Source organism: Oreochromis aureus, linkage group 5 (genome assembly GCF_013358895.1).
Source record: "Oreochromis aureus strain Israel breed Guangdong linkage group 5, ZZ_aureus, whole genome shotgun sequence".
Lineage (NCBI taxonomy): Eukaryota > Metazoa > Chordata > Actinopteri > Cichliformes > Cichlidae > Oreochromis > Oreochromis aureus.
In genome coordinates this window covers 31,566,896-31,590,239 of record NC_052946.1, presented here as the reverse complement: position 1 = coordinate 31,590,239, position 23,344 = coordinate 31,566,896, and the positions used below count along the sequence as shown (strand labels likewise).

General features: G+C 39.5%; 1 protein-coding gene across 1 annotated transcript in view; it reads right to left on the bottom strand.

The window, feature by feature from the left end:
• The window catches only part of LOC116320294 (plexin-A2-like), an 80,238-nt gene that overhangs the window by 14,509 nt on the left and 42,385 nt on the right, over nt 1–23,344 (bottom strand). The window contains exons 6-22 of the mRNA XM_031739860.2: nt 20,975–21,098; nt 19,946–20,099; nt 19,329–19,425; nt 16,231–16,345; nt 14,869–15,069; nt 14,043–14,139; nt 13,131–13,330; nt 11,452–11,603; nt 10,313–10,430; nt 9,641–9,777; nt 8,944–9,111; nt 6,921–7,014; nt 5,336–5,575; nt 4,120–4,263; nt 3,446–3,680; nt 2,231–2,373; nt 621–889 (exon numbers count right to left, since the gene is read on the bottom strand). Coding sequence (XP_031595720.2) covers nt 621–889; nt 2,231–2,373; nt 3,446–3,680; nt 4,120–4,263; nt 5,336–5,575; nt 6,921–7,014; nt 8,944–9,111; nt 9,641–9,777; nt 10,313–10,430; nt 11,452–11,603; nt 13,131–13,330; nt 14,043–14,139; nt 14,869–15,069; nt 16,231–16,345; nt 19,329–19,425; nt 19,946–20,099; nt 20,975–21,098 — 2,688 coding nt within the window. The remainder of the gene's footprint in view (nt 1–620; nt 890–2,230; nt 2,374–3,445; nt 3,681–4,119; nt 4,264–5,335; nt 5,576–6,920; nt 7,015–8,943; nt 9,112–9,640; nt 9,778–10,312; nt 10,431–11,451; nt 11,604–13,130; nt 13,331–14,042; nt 14,140–14,868; nt 15,070–16,230; nt 16,346–19,328; nt 19,426–19,945; nt 20,100–20,974; nt 21,099–23,344) is intronic.

Genomic DNA, 23,344 nt, shown 5'->3' with positions numbered 1-23,344 from the left:
CTGCACAAAACAAAGCTGTACAAAGGTGGGCTTCCCGTTACTGGCCTAGTTATTCAACCATCAGAAGTGCAGTAACTGGGCCGGAAAGAACAATGCACAAAGGAATTATCTATGCCAAAAGATAAGCAGCATTGATCAGAATTGGTCAGGTTTGTGACCGAAAAAATCTCTAGTTTAAATCCTCTCACCACAGAGAAACGGGAGTCCAGTGTTGCGAAACTGAATGATGTACCCGACATGACCTCCAAACCCAAATTTAATGGGCTTTTCAAATTTCTGACTTTCTTGTATGTCTAGCTTTTAGGGACTTTCTTTAAAAATTTTGAAGAACAATTGATTTCTTCTTTTCTGCAAGCACAGCTGAGATCTGACTAGAGATCTAAATTCTGCTTTGTCCACAAAAGCCACAAGACTGTGGCTCAGTAGGACCACTCTCTCTGATATCACTTTAAATAAATGAATTCATGTTCTGTTCTGTTCTGCAATTTTACCTTAAATTTATGCATCTTACATCTTACCAAAGAACTGGAAATGAAAGTTTTCAGCTGACAAAAAATAACTCGGTATGTTACACAGCTGTTTGTTAATTGGGTTTTAGCACTGTGAATGATTTGGTTTACCTGCGGAGGAGTAGTTTGGGGTGGTTCTTGCTCTCCAGATTGCGTTCTATAAGATCTGAGAGCAGATGTTTCAGGATGTCTGTGGCGTACTCCAGCCGTCCCTGCAGAGCGGTCATGATGAGCGAGGCAACGTAGCCGCGGTCACGCATGGAGAAGGAGCGCTGCAGCTCCAGTGTGCGTATGAATGTCAGCAGGAAAACCTTATTATTCACCAGCTGAGCAAACTGCTTCAAGGCTTTCTCCACATTCGCCTGTCCGCTCCCTGGCACCTGCACGCATCATGCATTTTTGCACACACAGAAAGGTGAGTGCGCTCATTAGATGGTACACACTCATGGACGAGTTATAACAGAAATACAGAACAGAGTAAAAATTCTCCCCTTCACAGGGTCGGTACAAACCAGAATTACTGATGTTGCTAAAGCCTTTGCCTAGAAGTGAGTGAAGGTTATGCAAATGCTTAGAGAACTGCCCCACCATTAAAAGTGTAGCTTTAAAGGAATATATAAGAATTAATAAAAACCTTTTTTGCACTAAATAAAGAACCTTTGTTATGTGTCAAGTGCAATCAGAGGATTTCTAGAGAGTTAGTTGGTTCTTAAGAAGTGCTATAATTTGTACCCTAATAATAGCTTGATTAAACTATCTTTAATTGGTAACATCAGCCATGACCTTTACATTCCAAGCTTCTTTTTTTTACACAAAAAAATTAAAAGCTGAATACTTTTTTTCTCCAGATTTTCTTAAAAACTGAATAGAGAATGCCTCAAAAATGAAATAATTTGCCTATCCTTTGAGACAATAATGAAAACACTTCTTTCAAATAAGAATAAGAAAAAGAAATGACTTCAAAACCAGTAGAAGGCTCAGAGATTAATGGAAGCAAAAAATTCCCAGTATGAGCTGCAGTCAAAAACTACTCAAATTTAAAAAATTAATAAAATTTGGACACTTCTTGTGAAGGTCTTCACCATTGACAGCTTTGCAGCTGTTTTACAGTAGATTTCCTCCTTGAAGTCCCTTTCTGTCCACTTATGTGCGGGGACCTCGAACTCGAAAGCAAAAATCAACTTCTCTGCAAAACTGACTCAACCTTTATGTCAAGGATAATTACTGGTGGTGAGTTTGGTCTCCACAGTGCCCAAGCTAGAAGAAGGTGCCCCAGGTTAGGAGTGGCACCAGTCAATTGTAAAGCCACAGTCTCCACTCAAACTACTTCCCATTCTCTTCCCGAAAATGGAAATCAAGTTGCATGGTTGGTGTTTTGACACAGTGGAGCAGATTCAGCAGGCATTACAAATGTGCAAGTTCAAGTGGTCTGAACAGGCCTACCAGTCAGGGATGTGAAAATAGCAGGAGCACTGGAAGTGACCTTGAAATAGAGTGCAGTCAAATTTTAATCAGGTATATTCTTTTGCTTTTTATGGGCAGAGATCCAGAACTTTTTGACCTCAAACTGATGTGAATATTCCCACAGACAGTTTGACAGCTTTGGCCAAAAAGCCAGTAGCAATTATTTTTGGAGTATACTGAAGCTTTAAGGTCAAGGCGTCAGAAAAATGGTTGACACTGCATCAAGTGTTGCAGCCTCTTCTTCAAAGGTTCCTCACCTCCAATTCTCTGAGGACAGGATGATCATCAATACCGGGGAAGAGAACTCTCATGGCATAAGTGCGATAGTCCAAGTAGGGAATGCCGGCTCTGTCCAGATCACTGGTTAATTCATTGATGTCAGTCTGTAGTTCTGCAAAGGCTGCACATGACACATGTATAAAATGTTTTGCCCAACATTTTAGTAGTGTAAGACAGTAATTCCAAATAAGAAACTTTTACATTTGCATCTTTGAAATTATATATCTATAGCTTGAATATTAATTATAATTTTGCTCATCTTTTAATCAAGCCACCTTATATAGTGCTGTGAAAAAGCATATGCCTAGTTTTTGGTTTTTTTTTTTTGCATATTTGTTGTATTTACATGTTTCAGATCAGACAAGCTTTATTGTTAGACTAAGATGATCCGAGTTAATACAAAATGCAGTTTTCAAATGATTCATTTTCAAGGGCAAAAAGTTATCCACAGAATATTTTCCCAAAAGTTTTGGAGATCATCCAGATGTTTTCTGGCAGATGTGTCTTTGTTCTTTTTGGTTGCCAGTGTTTTTCAACTTGGAGGTCTCCTATGAATGCCATTTTTGCTCAGTCTCTTTCTTATTTTTGAATCATTAATCAATGACCTCAACTGAGGCAAGAGAGGCCTGCAGGTCTTTACATGCTGTCTGGGTTCTTTTGTGACCTCTTGGACAAGTCATCAATGCGCTCTTCCATGTTCTCACTCTGGTTCGGTTGAGCCCCAAAGCCTTAGAAATGCTTCTGTAACCCTTTTTAGACTGATGTCAGCGACTCTGGTTCTCATTTTTCTTTCGATTGTGGCATGATGTGTTTCTTTTTGTGATCTTTTAGCACATTCAATTTGTCAGAAAGAGTCCTGTCAAGGCTGAGTGTAGCTTGTAAAATTGAAGTCAGCTTTTCACAAAATGTGGTTAATCACAGCTAATTCACGATTTAACAAAGAGGGAGGATTACTTTTTTCGCATCTCAGGTTATCTGAGCTCTCATGTGATCTGAAACATGTGTGACAAATATGCAATAAAATAAGAATTCAGGAAGCGGGCAAATGCTTTTTCACAGCACTGTAAATCATTTTGTACACATAATTCTGACATAAGCTTTTAAAAGAATATAATGCAATTATAAATTTCATGTTAATTTGGGAATATGATTGAGCGGATTTAAGATATTTTTATCTTTTAGATCGTACTGACCCTCTTTGCACTCCAGAGCCACTCTGGATTCCAGATTGTCCATCTGCATCTGCAGGCGCTTCAAAGTGAGGTCGTTCTCATGTGACTTCCGTCTGTAGGCCAGCAGAACTATTACAACGATGATGAGGAGCAGCCCTCCTCCAGCTGTGATACTGAGGATAGCAGGAAGGGTGAGCAGGCTGTCAGATCGGATGTGAACCTCTCCTGGAGAGATGTGGAGTCCGCCGACTTGAACCTGAATAATTGCACGATAAAATTTAAAGATTTAAAGATTTTCAATAAAATCTTTAAAACCTGTTAAAAAAAAAAGGCAAAGCCAAAAAATAAATGAATAAAGAGATCACATCAAATGTTAAAAGATTTGCCTGTATAGTCGCCTTTGAATAAACTAATATCCAGGCACACACGGTTAGTTTTCTTTTAATAGCTCTGCTGTCAATACTTGCAAGAGTGCATGTCAATAATTGTAGAAGGCAATGTTCTCTACTTTGGAACCTACTAGACCATGAGTGACAAACAATGACAGAAAGCCAACGACTAAGTGAAAGCCTGTCAATGACCCACAAATACAGACAAGCACTGACCTACAGAGAGTGACCCACATTCATGCAGACAGGGAAACAGATGGACAGACAGACAGAGAATTGCCGGATAGGCAGAGAGTTGAAACTGACCAGAACTTTGTGTTGCCCGGTGAGGTTTGGTGGCTCACAGAGTAACTGAGTGTCCGACACAGTAAGAGAACAAGGTGTATCCCCGATCAGCACCGTGTAGTTGAGCCTAGCTCCACCAGATGCAGATGGCACCAGGTTACGTCCCTGCAACATATAATATAAAATTAAAATATATCAAGCGCATTTCACATTTTAAGACCAAACAGCTCATACATTAAAACTAAACTCTGCACTGAGAATCTAAAAAAAAATGTTTGTTTGGTCTAAGAGATCCAATTAAAAACATGATTCTGTGCATGAACTATTTGACCAGACAAGTAACTGTTCAACAGAAAAATAGTATGCTTTAGCATCATTCAATGTTTATGCATCAGTGGAGTTAGCGTAATCAGCTATAAGGGCATTCACAGAGCACATCACCTGCCAGGGCCTAGGCGCTACTTTGCAAGTTTGCAAAGAACCAAAAGTTAATTGGTTTTTCTGGTCCCCATTCTGCACCTTTCCATCAAGTTTTATGAAATTCAGCTTGGGTAGTTTTTGCATATTCTTGCTGAGAGACAAAACAAACAGCACTGATCACATCCCTTTGCCTTGGATTTTGCCTTGCGAAGAAGGCTTTCAGTCAGTTTCTGTACTGCACTGTGGGCTGCCACAGAGTCATTTTTTTTGCAAGAAAGCTGCTAAATTATTTTAGCTAACAAAGGCAGATTACTTCAAGACACAAACCAATATGCCATGCTGTTCTCTCTTGGCAAACGTAGCTAAAGATTTAACTTCCTTGCAGTGGCACATGAAGTAAAGGGAAGAAAAGTCAGGCAGAAAAAAATCTATTTTAGTACAAAAGAAGTGTTGTCCGTTCTTTGACAGGAAGCATTTGAGTTCACAGGGAGAAGAACATCAGACAGAAAAAGTCAGCAGTTATGTCCACCATGGTCTGAAATATTTATTAAAAAGGCATAAAAATTAATGGGGTAACAGAGGGGTTGATGTGTGTGGAAGAAATAAAATCTGATCAAATGGGATATGATTTTTTTGATCACTGAAGCAACAGACTATTTATAGCACTGAGCATAAGGATAGAATTACATTAGGTTATGTGTACTGAAGATAAAACAAATGCTGTTATGAAAGCCACTTACTGTTTTTAAGGTTTTGCCTGACTCTGAAATGGGAAATGAAACTAGACTCATTTCTGGGAAGCTCTCCGTCAACTTACTTTGAGTATGATGGGAGCTCCAGGTTTCTGCTCCAAAACACCCGAAAGGCTGAGGGGCTCCAGGTAAGGGTTGGGGTAGTAGACAAAGCTTGTGTTGTTATAGGTGAGCAGAGCTTGGACATTGTTGAAGACAAATCCAAACTCATCCACATGTTTCACTGTCTCATGGTCTGTGGTGTACTCCATCTTCAGAGATGGAGCGAAGCAGCTGATGGTGGTTGTGTTCAGAACTTTGCACACCTGGAGAAGAATCAGATCAGGTTTTTTAAGTTACACCACATTATCCACAACCTGGCGATGTAGTGAGTGAAATATTACAGCAGCCAGACTGTACGTATTATGATATACAAGTTTATATCTTCCAGTAATTATTCATTTAACCTCAAAGGAAAATTAAGTACAGCAATTAATGAAGCACCACTTGTAGTTTTTATATATGTAGGAACCACTTTTGCTAAATAGATCTGAACAGATGTCTCACTTCGTGCCCAAATGTTATACTACTAACAACTATCCTGTTATTTCGAACATCCAGATGTTAGACCCTATAAAATCCTATTCAACTTGCATATTAACAGAATAATATCTACTAGAATCTGTTTCATATTAAGCCAGTCACTTGATTACTAGAGTGCAATTCTGTGGGGGTTTTCACCCCTGTACTTCTTCAAAGTCTCCTTTAAAAATGAGCTGTCCCTTTAAATTTCACCAGCTTGACACCAGTTTCTAGTTAGCTTTAGTCAGATCTAGTTTTGCACAGAAAGCTATTTGAAGTAAATTAAATGCTTTTGTGATTCTTAACATTTTCAAGTAATTCCAGTTATGTTTTCAAGATATGTGTGATAAAGATGCTGCCCTCATTAAATTCAGAAGTGACCCTTTTCTAGCAGCCGTTTCGGGTTAAAGTTCAACTTTAATCCCTTCAGATCTCAGCTTTGCCAGTAACACTGTAGAACATGCAGCTTTAATTGACTGGCTGAAAATTTGGGCTGGCATCGTTAACACATCATTTAATTGGCTCTGGGCAAACTTCTCACATACAACATGTTCCACATAAAAACACCCTAATTTATCAAACACAAAAACTGAAGTTCCTTGTTTTCTCTAACATCCGTGCAGGCAAATAATGCCATCATTCTCTCTCTGGCATCTCTGCAATAGTTATCTTTTCTGCCAGGGTGCAGTCCTAAAGCAAATCCATGACTAGTAAGAAGTGGAAAACTTCAGGTAAACCAAACACCCAAAGGACCCTGGCCTTTTGCCAACAGGGTCCCAACACTTTATAACAATCAATCACTTTGAGCGACCCGCCTGAGCAGTTCAGGCGAGCAGAATTAGCTCCATAAATCACCTCCAAAAAGTGAGTTGTTCATCCATATAATTTTTTAAAATCTTCTTTTGGAATGATTCTTTATGTAAACCTGTTCTAACTTCTTTTTTCCTCCCAAAACCTCTTCCTCTTCAATCACATTATAAAAATGAGTATAAACACAATCTTAACAAATCACAGATTTAGAGTAAATTCATTGACGTATGATTTTTAAAAACTAAATATAACTATAAATCAGCGTTTTTTTACACTCACATTGACAGATTCATGTCCAGCATATTTGACTCTGACGCGTGGTTCCTGAACTACATCCAGATTGGTGCCAGTGACGGTCAGAGTGGTGTGTCCACTGTTTAGAGGAAAGAAATACATATTTATTGTTCAAACAAGCACATACGTGCACAATACTCTCAAAGCAACCTGCTAAAATGCTGCTGCTTTTTCATCATGATTTAAATTAGACTGATAACCACAGAGACATCAGTGTTTTTAAACATTTCCCAGAAAACCTGCATTGTTGCAGGCTTGAGGAGGTATAGCTGGGATGGTAGCTCAGGCTTTGTTATTGGACAGATCAAACGGAGAACCAGCTGGCTGCTATTTTATATTCATCCATAACTGCGAGACTGGCATAGCACGAATACAGGTGCTGCTTGTTTACATATCTGCGCTAGATGTGATTAAAATAAACAACACGCTCTAATCTCTGAATAACCTGAACTGCAGTGCGAGCTTAGAAAAATGTGGAAGTAGAAAGTCGGAAAAGTGAGACAAAGAGGTCAAAATACAGGAGAGGAGGAAAAATGCTTAAAAAAACTGGTCAGTCGAGTCAGCCTGACAGAGTGCCAATCCTTCTCTTCTCACACTTCAAAGGCTACCTAAGCTTGTAGTGCCTCATAGTGGGAATGCACATTCATGATGAGGGCTCTTGATTGCAGCTCCACAAAGCTCCTCCTGTCACTAGGCTGAGGGCCAGGGTGTCTCTCTGAAGTCTAATCTGCAGGGACGTAGTGCCGAGTAATCCCACCCTAACTCAAATTAAGTGCCATCTTTTATTTAGCAGAGTCCAGGTAGTGCACCCTTCAACTGCGATAGAAATGTTCATGTAGCAGGTTCATTATTGTAATATTAACTGCATAGAACTCATTCATGTAGAATCATGAATATTTGAGTCAAAGATGGTTTGTTTGTGGTTTTCTTCAACTAAGATTGTTTATATAGATAACAATGTTGTGGCTAGTGACTTGATAATATCTCTGCAACCCTGACAGTATTGCCAAACTCTCAGATTTCCTGGGAGACTTTCTATGGAGAGCCGTATTATTAATCCCATTGTACCGAAACTGGCTTCAATTCACGTAGGGGTTGTTTGTGAGATAATTCTCAATATATAGGAGTAAATGGAGCTTAACACCTAAATGACCTGCTTCTTGACAAAGAAAGCCAACGCCACATTACTTTGGTCAGAAATGATTCGTTTTAACAAATAATGTAGGGCGTCCTGTTTCTTTGGGTATTAAAAGGGTAGTTGTTCTCTAGCTGTCTAAATTGTCCTCTACGCCCTGGTTAGAGGACTAAAGGACCACTACTCCTCCATTGCCAAAAGAAATGGGAGGACTAGGGCCAAGTGTTGGGCCAAGAGGGATTGGGCTTTAGTCAATGAACACTGAAGCTTATCTGTGCAGTGCAGTCCTGGAACAACATCTGTATTTCATAATATTGTGTTGTTGTCTTGGACTTCTTTATGTTGAGAAGTGTTTTTATTTTTTTATCCTTTCAGGTTACATGCATGAGGGGGGCAGAACATTAGAAACGGCTCGGTATAAACCAGCACAAAACTATTACTGTTACCACGGTCCATATAATTAAATTAACACCTCTGTGACAGCATCAATAAAAACTGAACATTATAGGCTTCATAAAAAGGAAATTTTATGGGAATTGTACCCATTTTTTGAGAAAAGTGAATCACACATAGTACAAGTTTTTCTGTGCCACTGACTTTACACATAGATTCACAACTTGTGTGTGGGTGTTGATTTAATCTAAATGAAGTATTGGATATTTATGATTTTAATGCTGTTCAGACAGCAGACAGAAAGCAGTTAAACATGAAGTGCATGAAGTCCTCTTTCACACATACATCATCTGCAACACATTTTGCAACATGAAAACTGTCACTTGCAAGATGAGATCATTTGCACTTTTTTAATTGTGACATGATCCTCTGATTAGGCTAGTAACAGCATTTATTCAGTACTTAATTTTTTTATGTTACCTGGTAATGCTCCACAGGGGCTCAATGCGCTGTACTGTGGGGTCTTCTATGTACTCAAAGGTCAGACTTCCAGGAACCTTGGCGCGGTCAACACTCAAACTGACTTGTACTGGCCCCGCTCCAGTCACCGATGGAGCAGAGAAGCACACAATCTCCGACTTGGTCCTCCTGGTGAGATTACCAAACGAGAGATTTATTCATGCCTTTGATTGTGACTGCCCACTCAGTGCTGCAGTGGCAGACTTCACGTCACTATGAGCCATGCGCATTACAGTGAGAGGAGAGGATTCATTATAGTCTGTCCCATCTCTTCCTCGTTACAGACACATTAGGGATGGAACACTGTAATTAGAGGGTGCTCAAATTAATGGCTTCCTTGCCTCACCCACCTGACTGCTACCATGTGAGGCATTTTGAACTTTAAATAGATATCTATAAATACACAGAGAACAAAACTTACTACAGTGAGTTTCATCATCTCCTCACAAATCATCAAAGACTTTTAATTTAACGCACAGACACATAATTGTATCAAAGGTGTGCTTTTTTAAAAGAGTGACCTCATACAGTTTTTAATTGATATTAGTGAAGGCTAAATCTTTAATATTGTGCAGAGGCAATCTAAATTTAGTGTTTGTGAGTCAGGAATCATTTTTAATGTGAGATTAAGATGATGTCAAGGGGTTATATTACTCACCTGTATAGCTCGCATGTCTGATTACCAAAGTACACATTAACAGTACTGCCAGCCCCTAGATTCTCCCCGACTACAGTGACCTTGGTGCCCCCAGATTCAGGTCCTCGGCCTGGAGTCAGTGCCAACATTGCAGGGGTCTTTGGAAGAAAAAGAAAATCATTCATGTTTCATTTAGCATACGTTCCAACGCAAAATACAATATGTCTTATTAACTGTGGGATTCTGATAAACCCCGTTCTTCCAGCCTTGGCTCAGTAAGTCTCTGTAGAACTAAAAAGTTAAGAGCAAAATTGTTATAAAAGGTAGACCAAGGTCTAATAATTTATTGACTATCAAGGCTATAATTATTTTAAAAACGAGTAATACTACACCACATGCTCAGAAACAGAGCCCTCTTTGGGATAAGGTGCAATAAACCAGAACATTGTTTTCATCAGCCATTAACAAAAATACCACAGTTGAAAAGTCATTCCTAATTATTTTTTAAACTGTCTTGTGCACAGTCTGTGCTGCACTTAAAATGCACTGAGTCTTATTCTCTTCCTTGCCAGTTGATGATTGCAGTTGCCTGAACTGATCAAACTGGTTAGCTTTTACCTACAATCATGCAAACACTTTAAGTTTGTTTTGGAAAAACTGGACAAGTTACACATGTTTCAGTGTCAGAGTTACCACAAAGGAGTAGAGCTGGGAAGATTGTGCTCGTAGCTCTGGTCTACATTCACCAACACACAGCATAACTGGACCTGGAGTACTTCCTTCAGGAGCTGCAGCCATCTCACATACAATCCTTTCAAGACAAAAAAGTAAAAAAACAAAATGTGTATGTGGGTGCACAAAAGCACAGGCATCATGCATAATAGTAATAGCAGCATCCAGGCATACACACAGAAGAATCACTGCACTACATCACATTTGTTATGAAGTGCACTGCCGGAAGATGGCTGGTGTGATTGAGGTAGACTTTCATGGAAGTTGTGGGTCAATACAGAAGCCCATCTTTCTTCCGAATGGGAAACCTATAACAGCAGTATAACTCAAATGATAAACTACACCCCTCCCCATCTCCAGCACGATTGCCACCCACCATTACCTCCGGTTACCATGACAACATAGTGGATTCTTCAATAAATCAGTATTGCCTGTCAGGTCAATAAGATAAAGTACGCCATGAATAAGTCATTATAGCAACTGACCCCACGCTGAAATTAATGGTAGTAACAGCTGTAATGCCATGTTTTAAAGCACTGTTTGTGCCAAATGAATGGCCCTGCCAAATGCACAGCTCTGCACAAGAAACTTGTCCTGCGATACAATAAGAGCACCCAATGAATCGTCCCTGCCCAGCCCTTCTATTCATACATCACGTGAGTTTTCCAATTTTCTGCTGGCATGTTTTTTTCTTTCTTTACCCCCCCCCCACTTTTTTAGAAGGATATAAATAAAGTCCCTGCAGCCTGAGCCCAATTGCATTACATGGCTGTGAGAGAAACACATGGCTAACAGATTGTCCCTCCAGTCAGCGACATGCAACGCATTTCAATTACAGCTGTGCCGACAGCCTTATAACGACAATGACACAAAGACTGTCTCTTCCTTTGGCTCTGACTGCACCAGAGCAATACAAAGACCCATGCACAATCCTACAACCTGATGAGGCATCACAGAGTATCCAGCTTATTCAGAATGTGCTAGTGTCTTTATGGAAAAACAAATTGTAGAAAGAAGGAGAGAGAGAGAGTGCATGCATTTATTTAATAGTACTATATCAGTAATGTTTATTAGTACTGGAGGGAAGGAGTTTCTCTTACTGTTCTGCAGTGATGTATCCCTCCTCCTGTGGTGTGCACTGCACTCCTGCCACTTCCACGTTACCAACCAGCTCAGAGAAGGACAGACCTAGGTTCAAGCCCTGGATTGTCACCAGTGTGCCCCCTTCCAAAGGTCCAGCAACTGGGTTCACCTACATAGAAGAGAGGAATTAAATAAATATTCTTTGATAAAGCTTTATTCTTGTAGATATTTTTTGAATCATTTTTGTATATTATTTTCCACATAAATAATGTGCACATTCAATATTCCATACTGGAGAAAAAGATGCTGTAAAGAGAGTTAAACTTGGCCAAACCAAAAAGAATTTCAATTATCAGAAAATGAAAACGCTTTTTCATTTCTTACTAAAAAATTGGTTTTGAGCGCTGCCTTATAATATAAACTTTTGGCTATTTTGATCAAGAAATATTGTCCCATAATATGTGGAATAGTAGAATCACACTTTAAAAACTTAAAACTGGATCTGTGTAGCCTTTATTTATTCTTGGGAAGCAAATATTAAGTAAATATACCATAAGTCTGTGTGTGAAATGCTCAGCTTTCATAGCAACTGGGTCTCTTCAGAAAACCTTGAAATCCACCATAATTCCAAGCAAACTTTAATGAATAATGCAGTGAATAACAAAGCCTTGAGAAAACCTATTCACAGCCCTTTCCAGTGTCAAGTTAACCATCCCAGCAGGAAACCTTTGGACCTACAGAACAGAACAGGAGCAATGCCGGAGCAACACTCCCTCCACTCCCAAGCCGTGCTCAGTAGTTGATTCATTCGGCTGCAGCTCCTTCAAAAACCCCAATAATGTGACAGGGACATCAAAGGCTCCCGGCTCTTTGAAGTGGAAGAGCCTTGCATCTCTGTGCCTGACCCACTGTGCCTCATTCAAGAGAATGAACAGGAGTTTGTGACATAAAAGATCCATCATCACTTTCTAAACAGACTGAATACGTTTAGCTGTCAAGCACTTAGGGTATTCAGCTGGTATGGAACAAAATGTAAGATAGGCTCAGGTAAACAGGCACTTGGAAGAAAAACTGGAAGTTGGCCACAGAGAAAATTAGAGTTAGTTACTGATATGTACAGTATGAACTACTTGTATTTGTTAAAAAGGTGTCTGGCGTGTGGTTTTCGGATAGTATTATGTACAGATAAAAGATTTGATTTCGAAAAGTAACTTCTCAAAATCTTCGAATAGAGTTAGATTTTTTTTTTGTCGCTCTAAAGTCTATCAATCTGTTTCTCTATGTCTCGCTTGCTGTAATGGCAAATAGAAGCAAAATCAGGTATTTTATTCACTATAATAACCTGGTTCAACTCAGTTTCTCTGACAGACATGTTTTGAAACATGATAGTGATGGAGTTATTTTAATGCAATGAGTTGTTTTGTCTATTTCCTTCGAATTTTAAAAATAAATTAAATAGAACATTTACTTATAAATCGCTGGATCTTAAAAAGCAGATGTAGAAAAAGCACACAACTACTACAAATTTGTACCCAGGTCCCAGAAACCACTTCTAAACTAATTTCCTTCTTAGCTAACCACTTAATTAACTACTTAGCTGTGTTTGCATTATTTGGATTCACCATATGCTTAAACTTGATGGCTCAATAGAATGACTCAGCAATAGACAACCCAAGTGCACTAATGAGCCACAGACCTCCGTGATGCGTGGGTTGGTACATTTGACATTCCTGGCAGAAAGATCCAGCCAGCGGCTAGCGTAAGGGGAAATGGGAGGGCAGTGCTGCTTCATGGTGCACCGGCCCTCACCGCTACACCAGCCACACTGGAACTTCCTCTCTGCCCGCAGACACATGCCACAGCTGTCCCGCAGGGCACTGCATTTGTAGAGATGCACTGCAAGATAACAGAGACAACAGTGTAACAATACTGTAATATATGAAAACCTATAAAATATCCTGTACACGCACCAAAATTTCGACCAGCAGGGAGTGCAATTTGGTAAACTAAAAAATGTAATCAAATAACAAAGAGAAACAAACTCAAACAGTTGGGTTTCACTGTCATCGCCACAAATAACTGCAAAGTCATCATGTGTATTCAATAAAAATAATTTAATAAGGCATGTTTATGCACATGACCTATTTCAAGGATTGAGAAAAAGATCATGAGTAATCCAATAAACCCTTATTTGAAGTTTGCCTTTTACATCCTTTCCAGTAAGTAACCTTTATTTATGCCCATGTAAATGAACTTCCTTAAATAACAGCAAGGCCTGTTAAAATTCATGGCATGCATATATTTTGGTCAATGGGGATGTATTTAAAGTACCACCCACCATGACAGCTGACAAGCACCTTTCCTTGCAGGATGATGGACAAGAAACCAAAAGCAACAGTAAGAGCCAAGCTGAGCAAATATGAAAAATCATCCTTCACCCCTTCAGGTGTACAAGTGATTGGGTGCTCTTTGATAACACTCCCTTCTATTGTGAACTTTCTCTCAAGGCCCTTCAGGAGCCTTCAAGTGCTCTCTATGACCCATCTATACCCTGTAGATTGAGTGCTTTACACTTCTCTGGTATGGCAGTGATAGATGACAGAGGCACCTTTAATCTTCTCTGGATTGTCAATGATGAAATTGCCGTTCCATACAATGGAGAGGTCCACTGCCAGGTCACTGATCTTCACACCCTCGTACATGTACTGAAAAGCAGAAACCGAAAGTAAGTGTTCAGAATAGGGGGGAGAGAGGAATTCAAAGAGAGACGGGGCACAGAGTATAAAAAAGATGGAGAGAGACAGAGTAGGGAAAATGAGGGGATGAAAGGGCAGCAGAGAGACAATGCTTTTAACCATCTGTCATTTCTGCCATGGTTGTCTGCTCCTCTACTCTTTGACATGTAGGGACGCAAACCCAGACTGGGGTGGCCGATCATCCACATCTGAAGAAAAATGGCCTTTTCATTCATTGTCACAGAGTGGCAAGGTGTGCTTTTGCATTGAAATTTAGCCTGTGATTTTTATTGTGTAAAAAATTGGGCAAGAAATATCCTGTGCTCCTCCATAACTTATGCCTTTGTTGGGTAGATTACGGTTCAAACTGACCTCAGAGAACAGCTAACAGAAGTTAGTCACAGAAAATCCCGTTTTTGAGATACGGTCGTATAGTTGTGGTGTATTTCGTTTTTAACCATGCAACAATTTTCCCTTCTCTCCTTTGTTACTTCCCTGTTACTCCCCTTCTTTCTCTTACATGCTTTTCACAATTCCTTATCACTTTCACTTTCCTCTACTTTTGCCTCGGTGTGCTTGACACTTCAGGCAGTATTCACTGATGCTGATATACCCTATGTACCTTGCCTACACAGCATCCAAGCTGTCTGCCTCATTTGACAGCTGTGAGACTCCCGCTGGGAGTGTTTGAGGTCATACCGAGCTGTTCTGGCACTGCACACTGGTGCTGTTGAAGCGGAGCGCCGTGACACGGTGGCTGACACCCTGCACATTCACCACACACTCATAGCCCCGCTGGCCCGACTGTGGCTGAGGAAGGTTCCGGGCCCTCAGGGTAATGGGTCGAACCTCACCAGCCGGAATGAGAATTTCTCCAGAGTTAAGAAGCTGAGGACATGCCTGTGAAAGGAACATACAAAGAACTGCAATTTTACTTTTTACAGTAAACACGTATCAACTGCCTCAATATTAAACAGGTAGCATTTATGATATTTTCAAAGTTAGCTTCTTCATGACAGATTGAGCTGTGTATCTAAAACACACACATTATAGTGTCTGTACACTAGTCTATGTTGGTTTGCATGTACATCTGTTTGTTTGTTGTATGTAGCCTAATATGACATAATCCATATGAATCTGTAATATGACTCGGGGATTAGTGGGGCAAAGAAATCACTAATCCAAATAGACTTTGCATTCACATGGTGCATCATTTTTCTACAGTAAAGTTGATATATGACTGTAGGACCTCACTACCTCTTCAGCTATATCAACTAGACTATATTCCAGAATTCAAATCTCACCTGTTTACGTTCACATATCAAGTACAACCCTGTTTTCTACTCTATTAGGCATTTATTTATCTGTATTATTACTAGGAGTTGTATGGACAGGTGGCTCTTTGCTGAAATATTTTCACAACACATTGACTAACTGCCATTAAACTGCTGCATGATTAGTAAGGATAACACAGTCTTTGGTAAACCTCTGAGTTTTCTTCTAATATCACTAGTAGTACATAATTTCCTCTAATCAGATAAAATATCTAACATCCTCCAGGATGGATTGGCAAAAACATTTGTATACATATTTATACAAAAGTTCCTGAAAGACTAATTATCATGACATTTGAGAAAAAATGATTCAAAGTATTCACTATGAAAAAAAAGTATTCACTAATTTTTTAATTCTGTCATCCACAGCTTTTATCTGTTTTTTAATGTGAATAGCACTTTGGTTTATGACTAAACACGTGGAAAACTAATCTAATTCTCTTTAGTTGCTAATGTGCTTAGTGCTGGCCGTTATTATGCAAAAAGTGCAAGATGATATTTGCTAAAATGAGCATGTTAGGGTGCTGATCGAACCATCCTTCTCCCCGTATGGCTTTGCAAGGCCGCTGGTGTGGCTGTAAGGTTTTAATCCTAATGATTCTTTGCAGAGAATGTGTTTTTATTTACTTGGATTTCTGCCTTTAAGGCAAAAGTGTCATATATCATCAGAAAAATTGTGTTCCCAAAAGCAAGACTTCAATCTGCTCTAGTATTTCTATGAAAGTACCTCTGAGGCGTTGACTCTGCCCTCCTGGAAAGAACAGCTGCTTGGGTCGTGTGTGCACAGGTTGCGGTATTTACACCAGTGACAGCGAAAAGTGCTGTTTACACAGGACAGACACCTGCAGGACAAAATGAACACATTATGACAGACTGTTCACTAAGTGTGCCACACAACACTACCGCATTTACACAGATTGTAAACCCTGCCCATCATCTGCATCTTCCCTTTCTCAGACTTCTTAAAAGACTGCAGACGGGAGACTAATGAAGGATTGTGCTGAATTTATCTTGACACTCTCTTTTATGAAGATGTCCTCAGGCAGCATGAATGTAGGTTTTTTTTCTTTGTGCGTGACAAAGCATTACCTTCAGCTTGAAATACTGATAGGAGAGAAACAGTTCACATGTCACTGTTAGTTAAAGCAATTATAAACACTCATTCTAGTAATAAAAAACATCATGTACACTAGTATCAAGGACACAGTGTCCTTGTTACATCTAATTTTGACTACTACAGCTTTTCATTTTATTATGTTGTTTGCAGTTAAGAGTATGCCAATCTTCTATCTTCTATTTTGTACAGGATGTGTACAAAATCAGGATGGAAAGTAACCGAATGTTTGATGGGTAGAATTGTGCAACAGCTCTGGCTTGGATTCAGTCACCTACAACAAGCGGTCAGTTGTGGATTAAAGTTGTGGATTCTATCCAACGAGATTTAATCACATTTTGGTCAACAAACATGGAAGCAGTGCTAATACAGCAGAGATGAACGATACACAGCTGTTCATAAACCAATAAAGCAATTGTGAAGATTCTGATTAGGGTCTGTCCTCTTTTCCTGTTGGGGAGGTTGTTGACTTTCCTGCCTCTAATTAAGTTCTACCAGAGTGTAGGAAGAGGATCCATGCATTATCACAGCCTGTTAATCCTAAATTGTGCCACTGAATGAGATGCAGCCATGAGAAAACTATAAAAACACTAGTAGAGCTCCAACACTGCAGCTCATCGTGAGTTACAAATGCCAATAAATGTAGAGCAGCTTCATTAAAATTTGATATTAATTAGCTGCCCAGGGCCAGTATGGACATAAAAATGTGTGCTTGTGGGTATGTGTTAGAAAGAAATTCGGGGGGTTGTGCATTAATAGAGCTGGACTGGCAGGGTGCTGCAAACACTGGATAATTAATTATGGAGGGTGATGTGGTGCTGAGGTGATGGTGGTAGCGGAGGTAGAGAGGGAGAAAGAGGTGCTGGGTTAGGAGTGTGTTTGGTCTGAAATATTAATCACAGGAGTACACAGGGTCACCCCGCAGCTAATGGAGGCCGTACTGGTGTGGGGCGGATGTGATGAGCTTCCAACTGTTTTCTTCTAATGGCTTAATATGGTTATATTGCACCATTTATGTCACAGTCAAAGAGCATTGTGAATAAGTGGCATGTGGGCTAATTTTCTGGGTTTACTATGAATACTCCATCAGTCAAATGTTTCCTCCCAAAGTGGACACAGAGGCTAGCTTTTGTCACTCATGGCTGGGTGTAATTCACTGTTCAGTTAAGTGAAGCCTATGTTTAAGCACATCAATTAAAATCTCAGTAACACCTCAAAAAAAGCATGTGTTGGCTCATGCTGTGTGACTCACTTGAAGTAGATTTTTAAAAAGCACACGTTGTATGTTTAAGTTCTTTAAAGTAATTAATTAAATTTTCCTTATTTGGAGTTTTGTTAATGTTGCTGTGAAAACTTATAAAGTGTTTGCTAACTTCTTTTAAAGCTGACAAATGCTGCTAATTGGCTTTCATCCTAATAAGATCCACATTTGTAGCAGTGCTTGTAATTGTTATTCACAAAGAAAGACTCTTGTCATATTTTACTGTTATGATAAATACAGCAGACATTTGCATAATGGCTCAAAGTCAAAACTGTGTCCCTGCCCAGTTAGTAGGCTTATATTGGATGACATTTAAATAATGTACTTTTAAATTATTTTACTTACCCTCAAGCATCAGAGCAAGGCTAAAAATATAAAATATCTTATGTCTAATATTGGAGGCAAACACAATTCTCTGGCAAGGCCCCTTGGGATAAAGTCAAAAGGGGGTGTGTGAATCTAGTACTTATCTATTTAAGCAGCCGTCAGGGACTGCTAGTCTAGAGTGAAGCCGTTTCCAGGTGTTAATATGTATAAAGGCTGCAACAAACAATTGTAGTTTATTACTGTTTAATCTAACAATTACTCTTTCTATTAATTGTTTAGTTTGTTGTGCCTTTGTCTCTTATTTTGTACCGCCAACAGTTCAAAACTCAGAAGTACTTTGATATGAAACAGAGGAAAGCAGGAAATCCACACTGAGAAAGCTGCACCCTCAGAATGATTGAAGTTTTTTATGCTTGAAAAAAGGAATAGAAAATAAACGATGAATAACTGTCAAAATATTTTCTGATCAACTAGTGTTAAAGCAGTAATTCAAAGACCAAGAAAACAACCATATAAAAGGTTGATCCAAACACTGCTGATTCTGTCAGAGAGCAGAACGAGGATCTGTCCTCCTGTCAGGTTTTGCTGCAGTCTTTAATCCTTGTTGTAAACTCTGGGTCTTTTGTCCAAAGACAGGGGGTCATAAATGACAAATTTACTGTGATCTTACTGGTAAATCCTCTGCAGTTAGTACATGATGTATATCATGAATGCTTCAGCTTTAATAATTTTTTGCTGTATTGGATACCAGTTCATAGACCTAAAACATTTTCTAGGATGAGTGGAACAGTATTGAATTGGGTATTGAATTCACAGGAGTGTGCGGCAGACAATGATAGTTAACTGATACTTAAAGCTTCAACCAGTAAGCCCACAAACTGCTAGTTAAACCAGAGTCGAAACAAACAGGCCTTGGCAAATGCATCATGTTGATTTAAATTAAACCTGACAGATAAATTGAACTCAAAGGTTATCTAACAGGCTGATCTTAAGTAGGGTTGGGAGCATCAGTACATCATTGCTCTAAATTAAGTCGTGCTCTTCCATCTATTGAACAAATCAAAGATGTGGGGTGGGGTGGGGTGGATGGTGGGTTGGGGGGTGCAGGAGCAGCTGAACTCACATTTTATGTGTGCTGCAGTTGTAGAATTTCACCTCCGTGCTGGCGACCATTTGACCCGTCTCCTTTGAATTCAGACGAAGCTCTACCCCAGCCCAGTCTTAAAGAGAGGGAAGCAGACACAGCGTGGTGAGCGAAGGGAAAGCGAGAGGGAGTGGAAAAACATGTAAGAGAGTTGATGAGAGAGAGACAAAAAGGATGGGTGAAAGAATGAAAACAATGAGTGAAAAGAGAAGGTCAAAGTGAGGCAAAAAAAAGTTAATGCTTTTATCACATTCCTGTAAAGAGCCACCTGGTGTCTGCATTCCTGGAAGGGCATATTGCTGTTGTCATGAGAAAACCTTCTGTCAGAAACTTCAATTGAAGGATTACTTTAAATGCTCAGAGGAAATTCTACAGCTCCTTGGTACTCTCCACACTCTTTGGCTAAACAAAAACTGCAAGGGAGCCAATCTTTAAAGCAGACTCTTTTTGTTAGAGTCTAGAATATTGATACATTAATCCTTACATCTGACATTGGCATCATTAAATATCGGTTATAGCTGTTTACTGTGGTACATAACTTTATTTTTTATTTATTTGTTTACATATCTACAACATACACTGATATCTGAGCTCACCTTGTCCCTCTGGTATCTGGGGAACATCTTTTCCGGCTGGGGAAAGACACATAACCCTGTTCCCCTTCACATGACCCTCCAATTCAGCCTGCTGGCCAAATGAACAAGTAATACCAGCAGAAAGGTCTGGAACATTGTTCACCTCAAGTAGAAGCTAAAAGAAAGCAGACAGGAAAGATTTAAGACACTGCTACACTTACAGTGGTGGGGAACAGTGTGACAGTGCGACGTCAGCAATATATAACAGATTCAGCTGTATATTTTATCACATTTAGTTTGAGAATATGCCAATTTTGGAAATACGCACACACACACACATATTTTTTTTTCTTTCTTGCCTACAGTTAGATGCAAAGACAGATTCTTCTGTTGTACCAGTATAGTAAATGCCCAGATAGATGGTTAGTTTGTAACTTAACACTAAGACTGCATATAGAAGGAAAAAAGCTGGACTTATTCAAGATTTGTTTCAGTGAGATTTATGTATGGCATTTTTATTGACTGGGCGTTTTCCAGTTTTTATGCTAAGGTAACCAGCTTCTGGCTCCAGCTGCTCATTTACCCACAAGTGATGTTGATCATCTCCTATATTCCTCAAGAATAAAACAAACAAGTACATTTCCTCAAATGTCCCACGAGTCCTTTTAAGATAATGTTTTTTACCTCCTAATGTCTTCTGTGCTCTTGGCTACTGGACAAAGAGCAGCTAAATAGAGCTTTCAGAAAATGTAATCAACCTTTTGGCTGATGCATCAGAGGGGCAGACAGAGTACGCTACAATAACAACTCTCCCCCGTTCACATTTGTCTCCCATCTCATAATACATGTTTTTAAACCAAAGTAAATATAGTGGATGCCCTACAGGGACCTTCTGTCTCAATTCACATCTCACAAAACTAATCTTCTCTCCCGGGCTTATTCTTACTGTACATGTGGATGAGCAAGGATACTCCTGCTGATTGCTCATAAACACTGGCATTGTGAGTGGAGTGGCATTGCAGTGATTGGCGGAATGATAAGCAGACTCACAGGCACACTATGTGCTGATACAGCGATGCTGTCTGGGTGAGCAATAACCTTCACACAGCGGTCAATGTCTGTCGCAAAATGGAAGGCTTCGTCTGCCCGTTGACACCGATCTCTTCTCGAACACCTGTGGAGGAACAGAAAGTTCTAGGTAAAAATGTATTAAATAATGTCGAGCTTAGTGTTGAATCTCACTGAGTTTTATATGTTACTGTTGGTCAATCAGCACTTTACTCCTAAAGGACCAGGCTCCTGCGGCTCAGAAGGTAGAGTTAATTATATACCAATCAGAGGGTCAGTGATTTGTACCACAGCTCCTGCGATCTGCAAGATACCGATTCCCAATTGGCGCCTGAAGCATCCATCAGCACATGAGTGTGTTTGACAGATAAAAAGTGCTTAAAGTGAATGGGCAAATTTGGGTTATAGTGCCAAAGTACTTTAACTGCTCAGTGAAGGCAGAAAAGAGATATATACAGTTTTTGGGCAATTATATTTTTTGTGATTTTGCCTCTAAACACAATCTCTCTCACATAAAAATCCTCACAACTCACCACTGTTTCACATTCCTCATCCATGTCCTGAACCACCCTCGAATAGTTCTCTGCTACTTCTGACTTCCTCAAGCACTACCACAGTTCCTCTCTTGGCACCCTATTATATTCTTTCTCTAGAGCCACAAAAGCACAGTGCAACTTGTTCTGGCCTTCTCATAGTTGTCCATCAACACTCTCAATCCAAACATTCTATCTTTAGTGCTCTCTCTCGGCCATTCTGCCATACTGCTGCTACTGGTTATTAACTCTCTTCTTGGCCTAGCTTCAACAACTCTTTCCCATATGCTCATGGTAAGGCTCATCATCTTTATTCATCTGTTGTTAGTATAGCTCTGCACATCATCTTTTTTTCCTTGAAAATCAGTACCTGTACACTTCTTCTTCATTCCTCAGCCATCCTCTCCCTCTCTATGATAGTGTTAAATAAACTGGTCAAAAAGTCCACTGCCCTCCTTCCTAGAAATCTCTGTAGATTCACAGGTATGTCATCTGGACTGCTTGGACTGCAACTGCCTTTCCTCTCATCGTCCTCTTCAAAGCTGCTCTCACTTCCTCCTTACTAATCCTCTGTACTTCCTTCCTAACTTTCTTCCAACTCCCTCCCTCTTGCTGTCATTTTCTACATTCATTCATCTTCTACATCTTCATCTTTGACATTGTCGACCAGTGTTGGTCAAGTTACTTGAAAAAAGTAATCAGTTACTAATTACTGATTACTTCCCCCAAAAAGTAATCCCGTTACTTTACTGATTACTTATTTTCAAAAGTAATTAGTTACTTAGTTACTTAGTTACTTTTTAAAAACACGATTTACAACCTGAATAGGTGATAAAGTGATAGATCTTTCAGCCCAATTCTACTTTTTCTGCATAATCCATCATACAAAATGTAATCAAATGGAAAAGTCTCTTTTTAAAACTTGTTTTATTAGTTTTAATCTTTTAACTTTATGCATCAAGCAAAAATTTAATTATATGCAACATTCTCTGACTGGAAGAAATTTGTTTAACATTTAAACCTATTTTCTGCACATTCCAGCACATAAAATAAAATATTTTTTTGTGTTTACACTCACTCTTTCAAATAGATGCAAGTAAAACACAGCAGAAAATAAAGTCAAAGGCTAGTTGCTCTATTTTCACCTGTAAAGTAGGACGGGAGTAGGTGGAGGTTTAGCCTGGTGCAGGTGTGCCGCAGCGGTCAGTGGAAGAATCCGCGAGTTTCTCTGTGAATTTCCCATTACAGTCGTAGCGCACTCGGTGCTTGCTTGGAAGTTAAGGGGTTTTTTTCGCTGTAAAAAGAAGTTTTCTTCCCACACACAACGGACACTAATGTTTTTGTCACTTTTTATGGAATCAAACTCAAAATAAGGTCAGTACTTCCCACGCTTTAAACGCTGCATGCTACACTCTGTCGCGCACTCGATATATTATGATCTGCAGACAGCTGTTGTCACGAACGTCGCACTCGCTTACGTCACTGTCATGAGACGTTCTCGCAAAAAATCACGGTTTTAGTAACGCAGTAACGCAGCGTTCCTACGTGAAAGTAACGGTAATCTAATTACCGTTTTTGCAATAGTAATCCCTTACATTACTCGTTACTTTAAAAAAGTAATCAGATTACAGTAACGCGTTACAAGTAACGCGTTACTGCCCATCTCTGTTGTCGACATTCAAAGTACTGGTTCCAACATCTCTAAACACTCTCTTTTCTTGTTACATTTCCCTTTTTGTCCGTGATCACCCTAACCTGGTGCACATCCTTTCCAGCTCAGTCTCTCAACTAAGTCAATCGATGCAAATCCTTTTTCCTT